Source organism: Siphateles boraxobius, unplaced genomic scaffold (genome assembly GCF_051911475.1).
Source record: "Siphateles boraxobius isolate OS27281-9 unplaced genomic scaffold, OSU_SipBor_1 19, whole genome shotgun sequence".
NCBI lineage: Eukaryota > Metazoa > Chordata > Actinopteri > Cypriniformes > Leuciscidae > Siphateles > Siphateles boraxobius.
Genome location: NW_027508799.1, coordinates 18,412,047 through 18,423,608, shown reverse-complemented (window position 1 = coordinate 18,423,608; position 11,562 = coordinate 18,412,047). Strand labels below are relative to the sequence as shown.

Sequence of the window (11,562 nt, the reverse complement as noted above, 5' to 3'; positions counted from 1 at the left end):
GAGTGTTGCATGTACTTTTAGATAGGTGGGCAAATGTCCATAAAACTATCAATGTTATTTAGTTCAACATGATGAAATGTTAGAATATGATCTGTATGTTATTCTAATGTTGATCTAGCTTAGTTAGTCTCACACGGCCAACACACAACTTAACTAACAACATTCAACACACTCAAATGCTGTTTAGTGTGATAGTGTAACTGTTAGAGCAAGTGAAACAGCGCTGCATTACCTCAAGTTTAATTGGCCTAATAAACTGACCTGTGTGAGTATTAATTCAGCACTTGCGTGTAGTTTGGTAGAATGAAATGTCCTTATTCCTTTATATCCACGGGACTCGCGTTGTGTGTGGCACTGGTATACGTCTAGCAATCGCACCCTGCTTCACACCACAGTTATGTTAAAAACATCAATGTATTCACTCATCCATAAAGATCCATCAGCTTGACGACAAGATCCATAATTCAGCTTAATGTGGAATATACGTCATCAGTATACGCCTTTGTTATTGTAAGAGGTTAGCGACCCCTGGTGGTGAAAAATCCTTGCATATTGTACCTTTAAGAAAATCAAACTATTGTTATCAGCAGATATGATTCAGAATAATTGGTATAATCGGTGGAGCAATTTACCGGTAATAAATTAATTTAAGCACATATTTCTTTTTAAAGGTATGGACTCACTGTTTGATTTGGCATAACTCTGATCACTACTAACCTGATTTAATGTAAACATCAGTTCATCCTGATGTATGTTAACAGGTTAAATAACTGATCCTGCAAGGCCACAATCTTTTTTATTTTAAACAAACCTAGAGGAGTTTGTTTTAAATGCTTATTGTTTTTCCTAATCTCAATCTTGTATTTAGTCTGAGTGATTTGACTCACTTAAATCACCAGTTGCTGTGGCCATTTAGCCCAAATTTACAGTTAAGTCTAATTCATTACTTCACAATGATTATTTGGGACACACCAAAACCGTGCGTTTATACGTGGTGCATACTGTGCTCCGTCTTTATTTGCTCAATAAACCCCTGGCTAACTCAAAACCCGAGGTGCCGTATTTTGGAAGTGTTTTTTAACTGCCGGAGAGACTCAACTCAAATAGCGCTTTAAAATGTGATTGCTTATCACACTTGGCCTGAATATGGAGTCTTTTTGTAATGATGCTGTAACCTATCTGCAAAGCTTTGAGAGAAATGAGATTTGATGTTGACCACACAGGGGCGGTATCGTACCGTGATGGTGTAGTTGCCGGGCAGGAGGAGTCTGAAGTACTCCCCGTTGCGATCGCTACTGAATGGACAGAGGTTTCTTCTTCCTGACACCTCGACTACAGCGTTTTGCACAGGTTTCCCGTCTGAGTTCATCACTACTCCTTTCACTCCTGTGCAAAATAACATACATACAAACTATTTGACTTGATTTCTGTTTGCAAAATATCACACTGGACCTGATATATAAGGTAGATTAACCACTTTTGCTTCACCTGGGCCAGTAAGCGGCCACCTATCAATCATCCACCATTCTAGTTAAATGGAAAATAATTCTTCTCCTGGTTTTCTGTAAACCTGCATGACCTCCATCAATTATTGAGTCGCATGTAAACACTGTAGTTGCTGGTCTGTGTACACAGGTGACATAACTGTCTGACATAAATGATACTTAAAAGGGGACATATCATGAAAATTTGTCTTGTTCTGTGTTTAAGAGCTGTAATCGGGCATGATCTACCAATCTAGACAACGTGAAAAGTGACAACCTAGTAACTTTTGATTTGGTAAGCCTTTCTGCAAGCATTTAAAAAAAAAATAAGCAGATGAAACGATCATTGTAATATTACCGCCCCTTAATCTAAGTTACACGTTTCCACCATAGACTGTAACGTAAAACTTCCACTCACGACGCCGCCATTTTGTTTTCGCAAGCGTCAAAACCAAAGGCGAAAGTATTGTCTTGTTAGCTCAAAGCATGCAAACTGTTCAGTCGTTGGCAGCACAGACCAGCACATAACATTATTTGACCACATTATGAGGGCACCATATTGTGAAAGCGGGCATAATATGTCACCTTAAAAGGTGCACAGCACCATCTGACAAGTAGATAAATGCAAATAACTTGACATTAAACATTTTAGTCGGGTCTACTTGCTTGGTATTACAAAACTTAAAGGGTTAGTTCACCCAAAAATGAAAATTAAGTCATTAATTACTCACCCCCATGCTGTACCAACCCCGTAAGACCTTCGTTCATCTTCGGAACACAAATGAAGATATTTTTGATTAAATCTGAGAGATGGATCACTGCTACATAGGCTGCCAGAGGGAATGAAACTTGACGGCCCAGAAAGTCATTAAAGAACATGTTTAAATATTCCATGTGCCTACAGTGGCTCAACTATAAGTTTATCAAGCGACGAGACTACTTTTTTCCCGAAAAAAAAAAACATAATAACGACTTTATTCGACTATTCCTTTTCATTCCTTGTAGGCCTGAGACGAGAGTTCAAGAGATTTCCACGACGCATGCGCGAGAACTGAACAAGAAGTATTAGAAGAAGAACGTTCTCTTCTCAGTTCTCGCGCATGCGTCGTGGAAATCTCTTGAACTCTCGTCTCAGGCCCACAAGGAAGAAAAGGAATAGTCGAATAAAGTCGTTATTATGTTTTTTTTTCGGGAAAAAAGTATTCTCGTCGCTTGATAAACTTATAGTTGAGCCACTGTAGGCACATGGAATATTTAAACATTTTCTTTAATGACTTTCTGGGCCGTCAAGTTTCATTCCCTCTGGCAGCCTATGTAGCAGTGATCCACCTCTCAGATTTAATCAAAAATATCTTCATTTGTGTTCCGAAGATGAACGAAGGTCTTACGGGGTTGGTACAGCATGGGGGTGAGTAATTAATGACTTAATTTTCATTTTTGGGTGAACTAACCCTTTAAGGTGCTCTCTAGTTGGTTAGCCATTTCTTTCACAACACTGTTTAAGAGGTGTGGTAGTAAATGTTGGGATGTTTTGCTTGTGGTTGGGTTACAGGGACAGTTGTGTCAATGCTGGGTGTGCACGGCAGCTTTGTCCATGTGGGACAATCACGGTCAGGATGGTGCTGTGTGTGTAATTTCATTGCGACTGTAACAGAATATGTTTACTGTGCTCAGTGTGTTGTAATAATACAGAGCCCTATACCGCATGAAATTTAGCTCATTATTTGATGGCTACAATTATATGGTTTGGCAAAACTGCTTTTTTTAAATGTTTGCTTAGCTTGTTTGTTTATTTAGGGGCCACTTAAGTGTGGGTGGGACATTTCACTGGTAAAATCTGAAATCTCCTACCTTCTCGAGTTAATGAAAGAGCTAAAGGTGTTGTCACATCTACCGTTACTTGGAGAAATACACTTATTGCAACTGGACAATCGGGAGTTTCACGCAAGGGCAAACGAGTTCTCTGTATAGTTTGGATTGTGTTCAAATTCACAGCGTTGACCAACACAAAGTTGAGTGATTAGAAAGTGACTTGTGTGAGGATTGACACTAATCAGAACCTACCTAGGTGTACTTGCTGCATGTAAGCCAGTAGTGCAGGTCTGTTGGCCTCCCATAGGGCAGGAAGCTGTGACTCGGGAGGAAACTTGCAGCAAGAGATTTCCAGTGTGAGCTCTAAACACTGTGCCCACACATAGTTATAGTCTTGCATTCCCCCTAAGAGAAAAACACATTCAATTAGTACAGAACCATCCAGTGGTACTAATGGCGCTTTTCCACTGCATGGTACGGCTCAGTACGGTTCGGCTTGGCTCGGCACGGTTCGGCTCGCTTCGCTTTTCCACTGCATGGTACGGCTCGGCGCGGCACGGCTCGGTTCGCTTTAGCTCGGTTGCTTTTCCACTGCAGTTAGTACCGCTTCAGAGTGGGTGGGATTATGACTGATCGTTATAGTTTATCCGCTCCTCGGCAACTAACAAGAGGAACGTCTGCGCTTCTCGTCCACTGACCACAATTCAGCCATTTCTTTTTTGGAAGTTTTTTTTCTTCAAGCAAGTCAAGCAAGTAGTTTTAAAAGATTGGAGGCTGTTACTGGCTATTTAAATCTAGCAGGTTTGACCGTACCGTACCATGCAGTGGAAAAGCGCCAAAGCGTGCCGTACCGAACCGAACCGTACCGTACCATGCAGTGGAAAAGCGCCATAACAGTATAACATTATTAGATCCATGCGGTACTGTAGGTCTTAATATAAGCTGTCTGTTTTAATTAATGTTAATCAAACAATTGTGGTATACTGGTAAAAAGGTTGAATATATTTTTTTTTCTATAGATATTTAGTTTTGACTTGGTGTGTGATTTTAAGGTATGGTTCCTAGGTGATTTTGTTTTGGAACCTTCAGAAAACTTAATAGATTTTTCTCAAAACTTACTTTTTTTCAAGCTTTTTTAATACAGCACTTAGCACACAGGTCATAAATATTAAAATGCTACAACACTTTTACCTTTTAGAGGATACCAGTAGTATCCGTTAGTGATGCCGTTGACAAAGCCCACCAATTCGGAACAACTTTTTGCGGTGTGCATTTCAGTGTGGTTGTAGGAGTAGGTCCTTGCCAAGTGGACAAACACGTCATCGTCGGGGGAGATGCTCTGGCCTCCTTGCAGCTCGCTTCCTGGAAGACAGCAAATGACATTCCTGTTAATCTCATGATCACGGCGTGTTTGCAGTCCCAGCGGTGAGCCGTGCAGATTCAGATGCTGGACTCGAGACAAATCCAACTGAATTGCTGTTCGGTCATCAGCTCGTTGTTCTGGTAAAATTTTTCATGTGGCTTTTAAGAGCTGACAATATTTTTTTGGTTGTCATTTAACATGAATCCCTTATGCTTTTTTTTTTTTTTTTTTTTTAACTGGGGAAAGCAATTGAAAAAGGGTTCATTAATGTGTACAAGCAACTGACCTCTGTTGCTGTTGTCGTAGGGGTAGCTGGCCACCACTGCACCTCCGTGGAGGTTGGCCGACAGGACGAAAGTCTCCGTCTTCAGCCAGTCCATCACTGCCTTGACTTCTTTCTCACTTTCCTGCACGGTATTACTCTCAAATGCATCCGGAAAATTACGATTCAGGTCCACGCTGTTCTTATTATACCTGGAGGGGAGGAGGAACTAGTTACTCAAGGAAACTATGGCCTATAATGGCTTTTGTGGAATAATTGCAAATATTTTTTACACATTCACAACACTTAACCTGACTCTTTTGTGGACATATTTAACAGCAGACCTGACTGTCAGCTGACACTAAAATCTTCAAGGATGAAGAACATCAAACGACTAACTAGCAAACTAACAGGCCAGTGACAGCCCTCTGCATTAGTTTGCACTGGCAGGTCTAAATTTGTGTGGGTGGATTAGTGTGTGACACCATCGGATGGAGCGATCCTTCTTAATCCCGAACACGGAGCGCCATATAGAAGTGCTTCCCTCAGGGATTCCTATCTGCTTACTGTTGCAATGCTTTGAAGTGCTTTTAAACAGCCTCTCTCAAGTCAACAAATGCTGCTGAGCTAAAGCAGCATGTCTGGATACCGGCTCATATATTGAATTATTACATACAACCATACAGTATATAAAAATCAATAAATATATTTATCACAAAAAGAAAATGACCCAAATTACATCAAACAAGGTCCAATGCTGATCAGAAGCCAATGGGGAAAAACAAACAAACAGATTTAAATGGTTAGGTTGAGTTTTGTACAGAGGTTTAGAGGTTCAACAATCAAGCCTTCCTGGGTGGTCAACGTCAAGTGCATATGAAACCAACCTAGACGCAATAAACAGGATGTGTTTGTGCCACATTTCGCTGGCGTTTGAACACAGAGCTGTTTCTTCCTGCTTTCACAATACAATTTAAAAAAAAAAAAGTTGGCCTGCACTCTCAGCCTTGATTGCGGTTGTAGTTTAATGGCAGAGATGAGCTTGTTTATGCCAGGGTTCTCTCGCAAATATTGGAGCTCTTCAACTTGTTTGAAAGCTTTTTGAAAACTGATTAAGCACCTTATAAATCTACTCAGATTCTCTTGTGTCTCTGGCTCGGTTTGGACTTGGGTTGTTTTCTTTCGCTGATTGCCGGCTTCATCCAGACACCTGATTTCTCTCTTAAGACCCTAGAATCTAAATCACGCCAGACACTTCAGCTGATCGATGTGCCGCAAACCACATTTTGTCGTTAAAATGGTTGATTAACTGCTTTCAGCTCCATAAACTATTTGTCCAAAAGAGCTCTTGAGGTTTCCATTAGTGGTGAGCTGTTAGTTTGATGGGGCAGAACAGATCGTTTGAAGGCCTTCATCTTGTCTGACGCTTTCAGCATTTGTGATCAGATCAATGTATGCCATTTCTCTTATATACAGTAAGCTCAGGATATGGTTTTGTTAGGGTAGCTGATCCTGGGTCAGACTAAGACACATTGTTCCATCTGTGATATCTAGAATTATCATATCTCCACTCTATATAACAGAGATAGTGTGGTTTACTTTCCTTTAACCACTGTTTATATGTAGTGACAGCTTAGATCATGGTGTTTTCAAGATGACTTGTATCAGTACAATTTTACACACACACGCCATGCCACACACTTAGATCTCTATGCATGCGCACAGCCATAAAATCTCTGTCAACTTGCACTCTAAGTCTGTCAGTTTAATTTGGAGGAGTATCAGGGCTGTCACGGGGCGCCAGGATGTGTGAGAGCCATTAATCCCTGAGTGAAAAGCATTAAATAGTGTTTATGTTGTGCTTTGTGGCTGTGGAGTGATCGGTGCAGAATGGAAATTTTGCTGGTGTGTTTCACTGATCTGTAAAGGAATAATTTGCCAAAACTTCTGTCATTGTTTATTCACTCTCATAGTGTTACAAACCATCAACAGAACACAAAAGTATTTGTTTAGCAGAATGCGCAAGCTGCTCTTTGCTATACAATGAAACTAAACGGGGACTGGTTCTGTCAAACGGCAAAAATTACAAGTCGTCACCATAAGTATAAAAAAAAAAAGTGTACATTGAAAAGTGAAAATATATTTGATGTATGAAGAGAAATGTATCTAAAAAAGCAAAATAATGCTTTATATTTTCAAGATACCACTTGCATGCAGTGTGATGAGGTACAATACTTAAGGATTCACTTTTTAGATACACAGTATATCTTACACAGGATTCACTAATTAGTATAATTGTATTCGATTCCAAACATAGCCGGATTTCCCAAATCCTCCTTCCACCCCGCCCCGTCTCTGCCATTGTTCAGAGCCAGAGGTTGACATGTCCGACCGCTCAAACAAACGCAAATGTTTTAAAAGAGCCGCAGTGTTTACACTACTCAGGAAGTCGACCTAGAAATTACTTACTTCTAATTACCTCTGTATGTTAAAATGAGACAGAAATTATTGCAGGTTGCCCTTTCAAGGAAAATACCCTCAATGTTTATGGTGTGAGAGAGATATGATGGATATATGGAATGAAGATATAGTGACCACGTTCCACTGCAGACTCTAAAACTCGACCTAATGGAAAATTCCTGCACTCCAGCTGTGCTTTCGGCATCAAATTATAGTACTTTCACTGAAACCTCAGATGACTTAAATTTGCGCCAATGACAAACTGACCAGTCGGATGCGTATTTGCCTTTTTCCGCTGAGAAAACTACGAATGCCAGGCCAAAACATCTGTGGACCTTTTGATCGAGTCAAGTCTCCCTAAATGTCTAAAACCTCAAGAGTCTTTTCTTAAATTGGAAGGTCAAATCATTGCCATACTGTATGTTGCCACAGAACGGATTTCATTAGCTTCCAAATATAGACCGTTGCCCAAATGTATTTATCAGAACATCTTTTTCCTGTCAATTAGTCCTTTGAGAATGACACATTTCCTCTGAATCCTAAGAGTGACCACATGATATTGCTAATTTTGATCTGTAATTCCTATCTGCAAAGGACTAATATAACCTTTTCCCACACACTAATATCTGAGATTTTACAATATAATTTATTAGATCCCAAGGATGATTTGATTTAGTCGACTAGTTTGTGACTTTAAGGGGATTGGAGCAAATAATCAAAAAAACAAAACAAACAATGATTTCTGAAGGATCATGTGACAATTTTCGCTGATGAAAATTCGCTTTGCCATCACAGGAATAAACTGCATTAAAAAAAAAAAATTAAACCAGTGCAGTTCTGGAACGCGCTTGTTAAACATTTTTACATCAAACAGTAAAAGTTCATGCTAATGTCTTTTATTGCGCCCCTTGTAGCAATACTGAGAATTCAACTTGTTTTGTTGCATTGTTTCAAGAACTACATTATACACAAACATGTACTTGCATATAGTACCTTTCAGGACGTTTTTACGGTGATCGGCTTGTGTATTTTTGTGTCAAACTTACAAGTGTTGATTCATTGTTTCCTGTGAAATGTATAAACGGTTTTCCGTGGCATGTATATTTTTCTTTGCAGACTTGGCACATACAAAAATCTAAGGTAAGGGTTTACGAGAAATACATGAAGTGGTGGTACAGCAGGGTAAGAAATGTCTTGCATAAGGAGAATGATTCAAATGCATGTATAAACTTAAATACAATGCAACAACTTTTCCTGAGTATTTCAAGGCATTACTACCGACAAAGTTACTGAATAAGTTCTGGTTCTTGCTCAGTTAGTAAAAGGATTTATGTAAGTGCTAAGTCAATTAAAGTCAATTCACCCTAACTTATAAAGCGCTGTATGCAAAACAGATTTACAGTGATAAGCAGGAAGATGATGATCGATGGTACAAACAGCCTTTAATTCTGCTGTAAAGCAGCTCTGGGGAAAATAGTGATGCCATCCAGCTCAGTTCAGTTCTCATCCAATAGTGTCAGTAGTGTCAAATCAATAATACTGCTGAATGTTAAGTTTCCCCAACAAAGCAAGCCAAAGGCGATATTGGCAAGAAACCCAAACTCCATCAGGTGACAGAAATGGAGAAAAACACCTTGGGAGAAACCAGACTCAGTCGGGGGACCAGTCATCATCTGGCCAAATGAAAGAACATAATGTGATTATGCTTCTGGGCGGCATCATAAATCATTCAGGATTGGTATCATTCAGAATATTTCACCCAGCTCCTTCTGCTCCAGCTCACACAGGCAAAGTAGCCTAATTCAATCAGAACTGGAATCAAGAGGGATGCATTTGCTTGTGATTCCCATCACTTTTCCTTACAATGTGAACTGTCACAGGTTAAGCATGATCCATTGGATTGAAATAAGAGATTGTGTTTGTTTCACTTGGTTGAGACTGGTGCCAAACCTCACAGGAAGCTCATAGCGAGAGCCACGGCAATAAGGGCGAACCACACCGTGTAAAAATACAATCATCGTCCTCAATGTGCACAGCTGCTGTTGTAGTGTGCTCTCTCGCTTTGACTCTTGCACAATCACTTTCTCTCCGAGTTTACCCACCATATCATCAAATCCAGATCAGATCTGTTTCCAATTGCATCCCCATCTGAGCAGGAGCGCTTATGTGGTCTCAGACTGCAGGAGCAGGATGGTTTGTATTCAAGGATGTGGCTTCTATGGTATTAGATGAGGTCTGGTGTGTCTCCAAAGTTTTGGAGATGGACATATGGTTGACACTGGTCTCACATAGCCTTTCAAAAACTAGGGAGTTGCTTCAGTCTACATTATATAAAAGAAGCTATTTGTATAATTTTGAGCTAATGTTTTTCACTTCACTAATAGTCTTTGTGACTTACATCAATAATGCAAACTCGCTGAGAATGAATAACACCGATATATGTGTGCACTGTGACCGTAATACAGGCCCAATGGCTCTGCTGAAAGTCTGAGAATACAAAGATTTTACAAAATGTATTTTCTTAGGGTTGTTCGCATATTAAATATGAAACGATTTTACACATTCACCAATATTTGTATATGATTCTGCTATCTGAACACCTGTCAGAAATCATGAGGGATTAACTGATAAGGCAATTCAATTATATTATAAGGATATATTGTTTGTAAAGCTGCTTTGGAACGATACACATGTTTATTTATGCAGTATAAAAGTAAATATGAATTGAAACACTTCTAATAATGAGAAAAAACTACTGAACATCGTTATACATTATTTTTCAAGACGGAAAGATGGGCTTTTACTAAAATTTTGACTATACAGTGGAAATGAAACTAAATAAATGAATAAATCAGTGCTACGAGACTACAGAAAACAGAGAAAAAGGGCTGTGATGTTCCCTTTTACCAAAACCTTCAACACCCATAATGCACTTCTGATTTTAGTGCCACCCAACGATCTGATTGTCTGTGGGCAGGAATACAAAAATGTGGAAGTTTGATCTGTAGTTTTAACAGAGCTGTCAAAAGCCCGCCGTATAACGAATGTATATATATGAATATATATACCGTACGCCGTATATATATGAAAAGTCATAGGGGTGGTGATGGCGCAGGGGATAAGACGCATGCCTTTGGTGTGAGAGACCCGGGTTCGAATCCACTGTGAGACACCAATGTGTCCCTGAGCAAGACACTTAACCCCTAGTTGCTCCAGAGGCGTGCGACCTCTGACATAATCCGAATTGTAACTCGCTTGGATAAAAGCGTCAGCTAAATTAAATAAATGTCATACATATCCCCTTTTCCCTTGACATGAATGACATCCAACTATTCATCTCTATTTGTCTTCAATGTTTGAGCTTGGCTAATTAAATTTACTTTACTGCTAATCATACAGAGCGATTCTAGATTGAGGTCACCCAGTGGGAGCCTCCACAGATACGATCTATCTACATCATAGTTCTTCTGAACAAAAACAGACAACGTAAGGTTTTTGACAAAAAACAGCAGACTTTTACAGCATTGTGGGCACGGTCTAATCAAAAGCAGGATGAATGAAACTTAGTCATCCAGATAGAGGTTTTCATATCTTACAGATTATAGATTTCCAGTTGGGTAGATTTTTTGTCAGCATGTTGTGGCAACAGACCAAGAAGATATTTCCCATTGCCTCAGGCTTTTGACACCCCTTTACTCTGGAAAAACTATGTACCACTGTTTGGGAGCCTGTGGGCCAAATAGTTTGAGTTTGCAATAATGGATGTTTATCTTTGTGTGTGTGTATGTGTGAGTAAGATCCCTCATGCCAGATAAGACGTGTGTTTGAGTCTTTGTATCCTGCTTATCAGCAAAGTTTTGGATGATTTGTGGGAAAAGTAGGCTCTATCTCTAAACGTCTCATCTGAGCCATGGTTTCTCTGGGCAGACAGTTACAGACTCTGACAACTTGGAAATAAACTGTTCTGAATTCCTTCCAGCAAAATACATTCAGCTTTTGAAAGACAAAAATAAATTGTTCAATTGGATGTTAAAGGGTCACTTCATGGGAAAAAAGATTTTCCCTGCTTTTTCCGATATACTAACTTATATCGTATATGTAAACCTCTCTACCACATCATTAATTTAAACCATGTATACTCTATCTATGTCTCTATCTATGACCGATGCCACTAGAAGTGT

General features: G+C 39.6%; 1 protein-coding gene across 2 annotated transcripts in view; it reads right to left on the bottom strand.

Annotated features, from left to right (window-relative positions):
* The window catches only part of cpm (carboxypeptidase M), a 44,877-nt gene that overhangs the window by 6,502 nt on the left and 26,813 nt on the right, over positions 1-11,562 (bottom strand). For both annotated transcript variants that reach the window (XM_077234096.1, XM_077234095.1), the window contains 4 exons: positions 4,946-5,133; positions 4,488-4,658; positions 3,549-3,701; positions 1,238-1,386 (listed from right to left, as the gene is read on the bottom strand). In XM_077234096.1, the coding sequence (XP_077090211.1) occupies positions 1,238-1,386; positions 3,549-3,701; positions 4,488-4,658; positions 4,946-5,133 (661 nt within the window). The remainder of the gene's footprint in view (positions 1-1,237; positions 1,387-3,548; positions 3,702-4,487; positions 4,659-4,945; positions 5,134-11,562) is intronic.